This window comes from Mercenaria mercenaria, chromosome 9 (assembly GCF_021730395.1).
Source record: "Mercenaria mercenaria strain notata chromosome 9, MADL_Memer_1, whole genome shotgun sequence".
In the NCBI taxonomy this organism is placed as follows: domain Eukaryota; kingdom Metazoa; phylum Mollusca; class Bivalvia; order Venerida; family Veneridae; genus Mercenaria; species Mercenaria mercenaria.
Window position 1 is genome coordinate 76,231,942 of NC_069369.1, and position 13,514 is coordinate 76,245,455.

The 13,514-nt window shown below is 37.3% G+C and overlaps 2 protein-coding genes across 2 annotated transcripts in view; one reads left to right on the forward strand and one right to left on the reverse strand.

Annotated features, from left to right (window-relative positions):
- Positions 1–13,514, reverse strand: part of LOC123547504 (BLOC-3 complex member HPS1-like) — a 38,821-nt gene that overhangs the window by 6,434 nt on the left and 18,873 nt on the right. Inside the window, exons 8-12 of the mRNA XM_053551756.1 lie at positions 12,538–12,628; positions 11,388–11,666; positions 6,656–6,864; positions 5,934–6,098; positions 3,518–3,630 (exon numbers count right to left, since the gene is read on the reverse strand). Of these exons, the coding sequence (XP_053407731.1) occupies positions 3,518–3,630; positions 5,934–6,098; positions 6,656–6,864; positions 11,388–11,666; positions 12,538–12,628 (857 nt within the window). The remainder of the gene's footprint in view (positions 1–3,517; positions 3,631–5,933; positions 6,099–6,655; positions 6,865–11,387; positions 11,667–12,537; positions 12,629–13,514) is intronic.
- LOC128559598 (E3 ubiquitin-protein ligase TRIM71-like) lies at positions 9,049–11,360 on the forward strand. Its single transcript, XM_053551757.1, has one exon. It carries the CDS (start codon positions 9,064–9,066, stop codon positions 11,095–11,097), a length of 2,034 nt encoding a protein of 677 aa, XP_053407732.1. The 5' UTR covers positions 9,049–9,063; the 3' UTR covers positions 11,098–11,360.

Below are 13,514 nucleotides of genomic sequence, written 5' to 3' on the forward strand. Positions count from 1 at the left end.
GTTTTGGAGATAGTAACTTGCATGTAAAACTTTAACCAGGATTTTCTAAGTCCAAAAGGGGGCATAATTTGCTCAAAATACATGTCAGAGTTATGGGACTTGGCCCAGTGAGGTACGTAATTGATCTAGAAAAAGAAACAAGAGCTGTCGGAGGACAGCAACGCTCGACTATTCAACAGCCTTGTCAATTGAATGAATACAAAAGTTGAAAAAGGGGCATAATTTTGTAAAATGCAAAGTAGAGGTATTGAACCTCTGTACTGCATGTCATATCATGACAGTGAACAAGTGTGTGAAGTTTCAATCCTTTCCAATTTGTGGATACTGAGATACCAGCTTACATACAAAAACTTAACAAAAAACTGCTAAGTCAAAGGGGTATAATTTTGTAAAAATGCCAAGTAGAGTTATGGGACCTTCACAGTGCATGTTAGATCATGACAGTGAACAAGTGTGTGAAGTTTCAATCCATTCCAATTAGTGGATACTGAGATATCAGATTACATACAAAAATTTAACCAAAAACTGCTAAGTCGAAAAAGGGGCATAATTTTGAAAAAAAAAGAGAGTAGAGTTATGGGACTTGCTTAGTGCATGTCAGATCATGATAGTGAACAAGTATGTGAAGTTTCAATCCATTCCCATTAGTAAGTACTGAGATACCAGCTTACATACAAAACCTTAACCAAAAATTTCTAAGTCGAAAAAGGGGCATAATTTTGTAAAAAAGCAAAATAGAGTTATGGAACATGTGCAATGTAGATCAGTTCATCACAGTGAACAAGTGTGTGAAGTTTCAATCCATTCCCACAAGTGGTTACTGAGTTACCAGCTTACATACAAAACCTTAACCAAAAATTTCTAAGTCGAAAAAGGGGCATAATTTTGTAAAAAAGCAAAATAGAGTTATGGAACCTGTGCAATGTAAGTCAGTTTGTCACAGTGAATAAGTGTGTGAAGTTTCAATCCATTCCCACAAGTGGTTACTGAGATACCAGCTTACATACAAAACCTTAACCAAAATCGGGACGTGGACGCGGATGCGGACGCGGACGCCGACGCCGACGCATGGGCGAGTGCAATAGCTCACTATTCTATGAATAGTCGAGCTAACAAGTGAATGAAGTATTGCCATGCAATACAAAGTCCCCTACTGGAAGGCACCTAATTTTCTCTACTGCAGTATAACATAATGAACTGATATCTGTTAATGATGTATAAACAATATTGTACTACATATACAATATGTTATAACAACACACTTGGATTAAAATGTGCATATATAAAAACCCACAGTTGTTTTAATATTGAATTTTTTTGGCTGATTATAAAAATGTTATCATGTAAGTTATTTATAGTAACAACAAAGGGAAATTAATCTTTAAAAAAAAATCAAAAAAAAAATAAAAAAATCTATAATTATAATATAAGTCCACAAGAAACTCTTTACCAGGTAGAGATAGGTCAAAATACACCTAAAAATTGGATGTAACATGCATGCTGTACCACAGAAAAGTGGTCTCGATTTTTCTCTACCGCCAGTAATAAAAAAGTTACAATAAAATCTATTTATAGTAAAACAAAGGGACGTAATTCTAAAAACAAGGGTGCCTCATGGTGGTGAACATTTGGTCCAAGTCGCATCAAAATCCCTCCAGGCATGAAGAAGAAATGTTCCGTACAAAGTCATTCTTGAATTTGACCTTTGACCTCTAAATATGACCTTGACCTTAGACCTAGGGACCTGGTTCTTGCGCATGACATGTTGTCTCATCCAGGGGAATATTTGTGCCAACTGATATCTAAATCCTGCTTTGCATGACAAAGTTACAGACCGGACAGGAAAAAAATCCTCTTGACCTTTGATCTCAAAGTGTGACCTTGACCTTTAAGCTAGGGTACTGGGTGTTGCGCATGACACGTCGTCTCATCATGGGAAACATTTAGGCCAAGTAATATTGTAATCCCTTGATGGATGACAGAGTTCTGGATCGGACAGGGAAAAAACCTTATTGACCTTTGACCTCCAATTGTGACCTTGACCTTTGAGCTAAGTGTCTGGGCTTTGCGCATGACATGTTGTCTCATCATGGGGAACATTTGTGCCAAGTAATATTAAAATCCCTTCATAGATGGCAGAGTTATGGACGGCACAAGAAAAAAACTCTGTTGACCTTTGACCCCCAAATGTGACCTTGACCTTTGAGCTAGGGGTCTGGGATTTGCGCACGACACGTCGTCTCATCATGGGGAACACTTGTGCTAAGTGATATTAAAATCCCTTAATGAATGTCAGAGTTATGGACCGGACACGAAACAGACCCTGTTCATGCTATGTTAACATTTGACTGCTAAGTGTGACCTTGACCTTTGAGCTAGGGGTCTGAAAGTTGTGCATGACACATCGTCTTATTATGAGGTACATTTGTGCCAAGTAATATTAAAATCCCTTCATAGATGGGAGAGTTATGGACCGGACAGGAAACCTTTGACCTTTGACCTCCAATTGTGACCTTGACCTTTAAGCTAGGGATCCAGGTTTTGCGCATGACACGTCGTCACATCATGGGGAACATTTGTGCCAAGTAATACTAAAATCCCTTCAAGGATGGGAGAGTTGTGGACTGGACAGGAAAAAAGCCCTGTTGACCTTTGACCTCCAATTGTGACCTTGACCTTTGAGCTAGGGGTCCGGGTTTTGGGGTCCGGGTTTTGCGCATGACACGTCGTCTCATCATGGGGAACATTTGTGCCAAGTAATATTAAAATCCCTTCATGGATGACAGAGTTATGGACCGGACACGAAATTGCGGACAGACGGACGGACGGACGGACAGACGGACGGACGGAATGACGGAAAAGTGCATTCCTATAGTCCCCGAAACTGGTTTTCAACCAGTAGGGGACTAATAACCAGTTACTTGCATGCCATGTGCCTTGACAATAACTAAAAGTTACGTTTAGAAATATTATCGACAACTTTTTAATGGTACTGACATAACTTTAGTGATTATTGGAACACTTAAATCTACATAAATCATTCAAGCTATGACCACATGCCATTACAGGTTTAGTGGTACCATTATGTTCAACAGCAGATTCAGGAGGGGCAAAACTGGTGAGTGTTTCACCCCAACTGTCCACCCAATCCCCTCACTCCACCGTCAGGCATACCTTCTTGACAGCCAAAATCAGAGACATAAGTCATTTTAGTAAAAATCTTTGGCCTCCATGTACTTTTAATAGCTAATGTATTTTTTATCTGGCCTCCATGTACTTTTAATAGCCCAATGCATTTTATATCTGGCCTCCATGTACTTTTAATAGCCCAATGCATTTTATATCTGGCCTCCATGTACTTTTAATAGCCCAATGCATTTTATATCTGGCCTCCATGTACTTTTAATAGCCCAATGCATTTTTTATCTGGCCTCCATGTACTTTTAATAGCCCAATGTATTTTATGTTATATTTATGTCAACATAACCAATATCTTCCTTAAATGACTTCATACTACCTGGGAGATATTTCAGCTCTAGAACTCTGCTCTAAATAAGCCAAGATCCCTCCTCTCACATCATCACTTTCCCATTTCTTCCGGATTTCTGTACATAACTTTTCTAGCTGACCCTAGAAAAAGGTGAAGCATAGCCAAATCAGCATGATGTTTTCTAAGGTTTTCTTCAATTAAAGAAAAATCTGAATAACTGAATTTCCCAGATTCCTTTTTGGTACTGGCACTTTTGCAAACTTTTCACAAATGACTCTATAAGATTTGTTTGTTTGCTTGAGGTTTAGCATCATTTTTCAATATTTCGGCTATGTAATGACAGGCAGTTAACCTTCCAGTGTTCCTGGATTCTTTACCTGTACTAACCTGTTCTTCCCAAATTAATGCCAACCTCTCCACATAATCAGAGGTGAAGAAAAGATGTGAGAAGAGCTTCAGGTTACGTAAATAGTCTGAAAAGCAGTCTACTCAAAGCAGTTCCAGTCATAAAATCTACTTTGAAAACCAGTCTCAAAACACCAGCATTCTTCAGATTGACAAATATATTCTCACACTGGTCTCCAAACTCATTATTACTGTATATAATGGACTGTACAGAATGGTGTAAAATTACTACTTAGGTGATATTTGTCCAAGACTACGATGTTACAACTCTATTTTAAAGGTATATTAGACCCAAATGTTGTGTATGAAAAAAGCACAATTATTTCATAAGCTTTATGTAAACATAAAATTAACAAATTTATATATATGAATACCTCCATACATTAGGTTAAGATAGTAGACATTGCATATATGTATAGCTTATCACAATATAAATTTATACTACCATTAATTTAGCCTGCTTGGGGTAAGTGTTTTGCCTTTTGTGACCAGTGCAGACCAAGATCAGCCTTCACATCTGTGCAGACTGGTCTTGGTCTGCACTGTTCACTATTCAGTCAGTAAATTTTCAGTGGACACCCCTTTAAATAACAAGAGCTCATCCCCCCTTGATGCACTGAGTAATTGCCCAAGGAACATAAATTATTTGGTCTCTGTATACAAAAGTTCTACTGTTCTGGGTCAATGTGACCTTGACCTTTGACCTACTGACCTCAAAATCAGTAGTGGTCTTCTGCTGGTCATGATCAACCTCCATATTAAGTTTTGTGATCCTAGGCCCAAGCATTCTCAACTTATCATCCAGAAACTTTTAACTGTTCCGGGTTCACTGTGACCTTTGACCTACTGATCTCAAAATCAATAGGGGTCATGATTAAACCTCCCTATCAACTTTCATGATCCTAGGCCTAAGCATTCTTGAGTTATCATCCGAAACTGTTAAACTATTCCAGGTCAATGTGACCTTGATGTCTGACCTACTGACCTCAAAATCAGTAGAGGTCATCTGCTGCTCATGATCAACCTCCCTCTCAACTTTCATGATCCTAGGCCCAAGGGTTCTTGAGTTATCATCCGGAAACCGTTAAACTGTTCCTGGTCACTGTGACCTTGACCTTGAACCTACTGAGCTCAAAATTAATAGGGGTCATCTCCTGGTCATGACTAACCTCCCTATCAACTTTCATGGTCCTAGACCAAAGCGTTTTTGAGTTATCATCCGGAAACTTTAACTGTACCGGGTCACTGTGACCTTTGACCTACTGACCTCAAAATCAATAGGGGTCCTCTGCTGGTCATGACCAACCTCTCTATCAACTTTCATGATCCTAGGCCTAAACGTTGTCAAGCTATCATCCGGAAATGGATAGGCCCAAGCGTTCTTAAGTTATCGTCCGGAAACGGTTTAACTGTTCTGGGTCACTGTGGACTTGACCTTTGGCCAAATGACCTCAAAATCAATAGGGGTCATCTGCTGGTCAGGATTAACCTCCTTATCAACTTTCATGATCCTAGGCCAAAGCGTTCTTGAGTTATCATCCGAAACCGTTTAACTGTTCTGGGTCACTGTGACCTTGACCTTTGGCCTACTGATTTCAAATAAATAATGGTCATCTGCTGTTCATAGCCAACCTCCCTATCAACTTTCATGATCCTAGGCCCAAGCGTTCTTGAGTAATCATCCGGAAACCGTTTAACTGTTCTGGGTCACTGTGATCTTGATCTTTGACCTACTGATCTGAAAATCATCTGCTGATTATGATCAACCTCCCTATCAACTATCATGATCCTAAGCCCAAGTGTTCTCGTGTTATCATCCTGAAACGGATTGATCTACATACCGACCGCCCGACAGATATACCCCTCCTTCTTCGAAGGGAGGCAAAATAAATGGTACTGTCCAAATTGAATGATGGACCAGTCCATTTTAGAAATTTAGCAGGGCAAACGTTAAAGATGTAAGTAAAAAGCTCAATATTAAATTTAGGAAGGACATCATAAACATCTTTCTTATCAGTGTACAAGGGCCATGCATTACCTTAGCTTTTCGAAGAGACAAGAGAACCTTTGTTAGTTGAGTATTAATGGCATCATAAATTATCTGCCCTTGGATGCGGCTAACCATGTCCTTGTGTCCATTCATTAGGTCTTTGAGCAACTGCATAAGCTGTACAAGTTTAGGAGCCTGGGACAGTTTTGGCATCTATAAAATATTGAAAAATTTAGACAATGCTTATGAAGAGCTAGTGTTTTTCAATATGGCTGGCAAAACTCGTCTTACAGGGTGTAGGACGACACTTGTGCCATACTTGATGTCATAAGGAACTATATTTATGAATGAATGCACAAGTTAAAATACTACATTAAGAAAATAGTGCTTAAAAGAAATTAAATGTTTTTATTTTATTTCCTTCATTGTAGAATATGGTATGCAAGAAAAAGAATCTATCATTAATTTACTTTGGGATGCAGGTCGGAATATCACCTGTCTGTAACTGTTTTTTACAGTTACTTAGCAGAACCTTTCACTTTCTAAACAATTACTCTCTAGCAGGGTATTCCCACCTGCTCCTACAAACAGCAAAAGATACCTATTATTAGTAAACAATTAAATATGCAATAAGGTATCGGTCACCCAACACAGAAAATGAAGATTCAAACCAAGCTGAGGTATTATTTAAGACCAAAATTCCTTCAGGAAAATTTAACCAGATGGACCTTTTAATGACTCAAAATTTGCATATCTGAGAATATATTTACCTCAGTCAAAACTACAAGAATAATTCCAGGAAATATTCTCTGACAGTGTATTTGGTATGGAGAATATTTACAAATTGACGTTGATAGAAACACAGCCTGTTTAATGCAGTCCCTGTCCTCGGGTATATCGGGAAACACATACTCTTCCTGCTCTTCCTCTGTGTTCAAGCGGACGTCCGAAGAACTTCTTTTGCTACATAGATGACTCTCTATAAAAGAAGTAAAGAATGTTCATTACATACATAATCGTCTACTACAATAAGGCAAGAAATCTACACAATATTTAGTATATACAGAGTGTTTACTACTCAAAATCTGCCCATCAAATAATTATAGAATATTTTCACTACAGACACTTGTCTATTAAATAAAGAAAATAAGCTACTAAAATTACTGCCCATTAAGTAAATGTGTCTGCCCACATAGCTCAATAGGGAAAGCATAGATCTGTGGCTGCCAGGGTTGTGAGTTCGATCTTTGTGCAGGGCATAAGTTCTCCTTGATAACTGATAAAAGACACTGTGTCTGAAATTGTTCGTTCACCATTTCTGATTCATGTTGATTACACAAGTGACTGTCCATTAAGTAAATACAGAACATATACTACTCATATTACTGTTCACTAAACAAATACAGACTGTTTACTACACAAGTGATTGTTCATTATGTCATTCACAGTCTGCAGTGCTTCTTTGTAAGTTTTGCCAAACAAAAAAATTAAAGTAACTCACTGAGTTTTTCAAGCCATTGACAAATTAAATATTTTCCTAAGTCAATACAATCACACAAATTGCCTATTTTAATGACCGCTTACATTTTGATTAGCATTTAAATCAATCTTAATTTACCAAAAATAGATATCACAATTATGTAGTCTGCAGCTGGCTCAGGTGATTGTCTCTCTGGCAGGTCCAACAACTTATCCTTGTCTGCTTTGTAATTTCTCAATAAGTTACCTCCCTTGTATGATCTGATGAACCCTTGACATTCAGATATGACCATGACAATAATCAGGTAAAGCTTTCTTTAATTTTTTACTCTTTTTACTGATTTTTTCCTTACAAGTGTTACACCATCTTCAAAGAAATGCATTATTTTTTCATTTATGTGATTGAATGGTATTTTGTAACACTAAATGTACTGGTTTGGTTGGTAAATTATGAAAACATGTATAATTAATGTAATTAAGTCTTTGATAGAAGGTTACACAGATTGACACTTCTATCTTTTTCCAATTAAAATATGTACAAAAATTCTGATAGAAAATAAAAGAGAAGTCATATTATATTGGAAGTTTCCAGGTGAGTCCTGTTTAAATTACCAATTAAATGGTATAAATACATAATTTAATCCTGATTAAGCTTGCTTGTTTTTTTTTTTCCCAATGACAGTGGTGCTCATGTGCATTTTTTTTGTTTCTGTTGAGCTTAACGTCATATAAGCTCAATGAAAGGCAATCAGGTAACTTTCCAGGTTTTCATGGCGGAGGAAGACCCCAGGTGCCCGCCCACTGTGAGCATTCTTTCAGGCACGAGCGGGTACCTATGTAGAACTACCAACCAGTTGGCTGGCTTCATCATACAAAAGAATTCTACAAACTAAGCATAGTTTAAAACTGACAGCAGTAAGGAGAAAAGTGATCCAAAGTCAGCAACTTTAACCACTTGACCATGAATGCCCCTTGTTCATGTATATATATTTCTATTCTTATCAATTTTGATCTTAAAAACTCTAAGCCATCTGAAAACTATGGCATATTTTGTCAAGGTGGATAAATAATTCCACCCCTGGTAGAGAAAGTTCTAACAACTTACTGTTTTAATTTTGTGATTTTTAGCGGAAACAGTTTGGTTGTTTTGACACATATTTCTATATTTTATTTTTTTTTGATGAAATTGATAGGACCTTATTTGTTCATTTATTGAACCCGTGTTGGTAAGATCCTTAACCTTGAGCCTGCTGGCAGCAAGTGATTCTGCCTTTGTGTGCTGATCTTGGCCTGCACTGTTCGCTATTCAGTCAGGAAATTTTCACAGAACACCACATCAAATAATAAATGGTACTGCCCTAATACAATGACAGACCACTCCATTTTATAAATTTAGCATGGTTAAGGTTATAAATTTCACAGTGAGTAAACTACGCCCATGGATTTTAGACCAACATAAAAATATTCTCCAACAAAGATTTGAACCTGAAAACTCTGGTTTGTAAGTTCCAACAGCCTAACCAGCATAACTTGGTCTTTACATGGGAAATTAGGATAGGGCATTTACATCTAGAGACTAATAATAAAGCTGATTGATTAAATCTTGTTTGGACATTTTTCATTTAAAACAAAAAACAAAATGAAAGGTTATATTTATGCTGTCGAAATTATTATTTTAACAGGTAAACAAGATGGTATCATGGAAGTATCGGGCAGAAAAGTAACTGGGAACATCTCAAAGTACTTTTTTCTGGGATCTGAGGAAGATATACCACTGTTCTGCGAGCCATGTGACAGGGACGGACCCAGAGTACCTGCTCATGGCTTCTGCAAAAACTGTGCAGAGTATCTTTGCGAGTCGTGTTACAAAATCCATCGGAAACCAACCCCATGCAAAAAGCATATCCTTCTAGATAAAACCCAAATGCTTCAAATACCTTGCAGAAAAATTGTTCCACTGGAGAATTCACTGAAACCAAGAACCCTTGGTCAAAATGTGCTACCTGTGCCAAATGACTTGACCGAACCATGTCAACTGCACCCAGGAAAATTTATTGATTACTACTGTTGCGATCACAAAATCCTCGGCTGCAGTCCTTGCATCACGATAAATCACAGAAACTGTAACGTAAACTATATTCCCGAGGTTTCGAAAAATTATTACTCCAATCCTGAATATCTTCATCTTATGCAATCCTTGACTGCTTTAAAAGACAGCTGTAAGAAAATAACTGATCATGCTAACACCCACAAAGTAAGGATTCAGAAAAACCAAGAATCTATTCAGAAGGGAGTTAAAAAATTCCGACAGGAAATCAACGTAATGCTAGACAGATGGGAAGCTGATACCAATCAACAATCTTACAGCTTGTTTGCAGACGAGAATGCCAGAACAGATTCTTTAGTCAGTGCTTCTAACAAACTGATGACAGACATTGACAAGTTGCAAGAAAAGTTTAAAACACTGGAGAAAGAAAAGAAGAACAATGCATTACACGTTCAAGTAAAAACAAAAGGACGACTGGTCAAACAGTACACAGCAATTGTTAACCAAATGCAAGAAAAAACAGCTGAGAATCACTACACCTTTGAACCCAGTCTGGCCATTCAGAAGATGCTCAAACTGGTGACAAACTTTGGAAAGATAAATATTCAAACTAGCAAGGGATGTCAGCTTCAAAGCCCAATGCATAAAGAGTATCTCAAAAAGCTGCACAACAGATTGTTCAGAAACAAACGAAAAGGGCTTCAACCAATTGAAGAAGAAATCATTGAAGAAAATGCAGTTCATGAAGAAATCAAAGTTGAAGATACAGAACTTTATGCAGAAGATGATAATTCCAAGAATGTTCCAGAATCAAAAAGTATTGAAGGTAATTCAGAAATTATAGACAAAGGTGAAGGTCAGGAAGAACAACATCATGAAAGACTTCTGGCAATGCCGTCTGGTGAATTATGTGTGAGAACACCTAATGACAAAGTTAGGTGCAGAAACAAAGCAATTGCGATTGTTGAAAAAGACAAAATTGCAGTAGTAGACTCAGAAAACCTTGCAATTAAACTTATAGATACAAAGCAGGATGTGTCCATTTACGATAGAGAACTGTCATCTAGACCAAATGGTGTGACAGTGTTGTCAAAAGATTTGCTTGCAGTAGCTCTACCTGAAGAAAGTACAATCCTATTTTTGTGTATCTCTAACAGATTATCTGAAGCTTATCATCTGAAAGTTGACGGCAGATGTACTGACCTTGCATACTGTTCTGGTAAGCTAATTGTAACTTATCAAAATCCCGGCAAAGTTGAAATTATGGACGAGAAAGGACAAATTTTCAGAAGGATACAACAGAATATTCATGGTGCCAGTTTGTACGATGACTCTAGGGTTACGATAGGTGTGGACAATAAAAGTTTTTATATTTCTGATAGGTTCTTCAAGAACGTCAAATGTTTTAACTGGAATGGTGAACTCATTGGAGAGTACAACAATCAACAGCTCATAAGACCATGCGGATTAGCTGCACTTGAGGATGGTTCCCTCTTGGTCTGCAACAGCAGTAACGATAGTATCCACTTGATCTCGCCAAATTTGCAACAGGACAGAATTATGCTAAAAAGGGAGGATGGACTGAAACATCCATGGTCAATAGCCGTTGACAGAGAACAGAATAAACTTTATGTTGGAAGTGTTGACACCAGTGACCATATAAGCATATACGATTTAAATGTATAGTTTGAAATTCAATTATTTTCACTTGACACGCAAGGTCACATTCATTTCAATGTTATTTTGTCACAATTTCAAGCAATCCTATAATTTAAAACAGTAACTTTGTAAGCTTTTAGTCTATTATTATAATTCAAATTTATTTAACTTCTAATGTTAAGTCAGACTAATATTAGTTGTTGTATCAAAAATTGAATAATATAAAGCATTTCCCTCATCTATGGGCAATCAAAGTGCATTACATTCCAAAATAGGTAAAAAATGCCGAAGAAAGGTCAAAGGTAATGAAAACAAACCCTTTTTTATGTGCTCACAAAGACTGGAACTTCTGCCTCTACCCGCTGGCAATGAGGATCCCTTATTCCCTAGCTGGTCCTCCACCTCACTTAAAGTATGACTTCTTGACCGCATTCTCTCTCCCTTAATGCTGGTATTCACTGACTTCAACAGGTCTAAAGTCATTTTCAAGTCCTGAGATTTCTGCGTAAGGTAGTCCATCGCATGTAGGAGGGTAGGTGACGTTGTTGGGGTTACATATTTCTCTGATACCTCAGGGTACGGTGTTTTTGCTCCATCTGGTTATGAAAATTTGTATGATAATACCAGTACAGTATCGTACAATTGAATGAAAGAGTTCTAAAATACTGTGAAATCATTAATATTCATGGGGGACTAATTTTCATGGATTTCGTGGTTGAGTCAATCCGCGAAATTTAATCCCAATGAACAAGTAAAATTCCCATTCATTTTATGTTCAAAAGTTGAAATCCACAAATTCATATCCCCACGAAATTGCTGTTTTGACCAAAACCACGAAATTTCATGCCCACGAAATGAAATGATTTCACAGTAAAGAAACTGTGTATCTCAGTTCTTTCGCTGGAGGCAAGTGATTTTGCCTTTGCCACCAGTGCAGACTAAGATAAGCCTTCACATCCGTGCAGTCTGACCATGGTCTACACTGGTCGCTATTCAGTCAGTAAAGTTTTAGTGAACACCCCTTTAAATAATAAGTGATACTGCCCAAAGGGTTTGAATGATGAATCAGTGAATTTTAGAAATTTAACAGGGTAAAGGGATAAGAATATATAGCAAATTGTTAACAACTCATTGTATCCCTGACTGTAAAGGCTAACAATAGACTGCTAAAATAAGAACAGTAAAATGCTGATAAAAACAGTAATATTGTCTAACATTAAATTTTCTTGAAATTTTACTGTAATAGTTATTACTGGAAACTGGGTATTTTCTGCATTGCTTTTATTTTGCAATCTGATGGTCAACCGCCCTTATTCACATTCTTAGGAAATTGCAACACATATCTGTATAAGTTAAGGGGGAAATAATGCTTGTTAATATTTGCAACAGTTTTAAATTCGCTGCTCATCAATTTTAATGAAAATAAAACCATCACAAATTTGATCAAATCTACAGTATTCAACTTACTTGAATCTGAAGACCTTTCTTCAGTCAATATTCCCTCCAGTGGAGATGGACTACCATCATCATGATTTTTGTTTTCTTTGGCGCTAAAATACTGAAATAAATTCCATATGCAATTAACCTTTGGCATGCTGACGGCAAGATTCTGCCTTTGTGACCAGTGCAGACCAAGACCAGCCTGACCGTCTGCAGGCTGATCATGGTCTGCATTGGTTGCTATTCTGTCAGTAAATTTTCAGTGAACACTCCTTTGATAAACAAGTGGTACTGCCCAAATTGAATCATCAACCAGTCCATTTTAGAAATTTAGGAGGGTAAAGGTTAATTAAATTCATAATGGACCAAGGGGCAGATCTAGGGTGCATTTGATTTATCTTAATCGAAATAAGGATTCCGAATCATGTTTTTGTTCCAGCAGTTTATTTGAATGAAATTAAATCATGATACCGAATCAATCTACTCGCTCTTGGTTATGATTCGAATTGAATCAAGCTTATTCAAAATAGTGGCTGCTGTAGCCGATACATGTTTCTTGTTCACAGCCATTTTAAAATCAATACATGCAAATGATAATGTTTTTAAATTAAGAGAACATTTAACTGATTCACCAAATCATGATTCAGAATCCAGATTCAGATTCAGTTAAATCAAATGCACCCCTTTTGTGCTCCCTCTTTAAACAAGAGGGTCATTGACCCTAAAGCCCTCACCTAACTATAAGGCTTTAAGTGTGTTTGCATAACGTAATGGTACAAGTATTGATAGGTCACACACATTCTTGAACCTAGGGCAACAGTTAGACAGTACAACTCTGACATCACAAAGTATGAATGTCTGGCAGGTCACTGAAGAAATAACAAGAGCTCGTCGAACACGAAATGCCCCCCTTGATGCATTCAGTAATTGCACAAGGAACAGAAATTATATGCTCACTGTAAACAAAAATTCTACCATTCTGGTTTAATCTGACCTTGACCTTT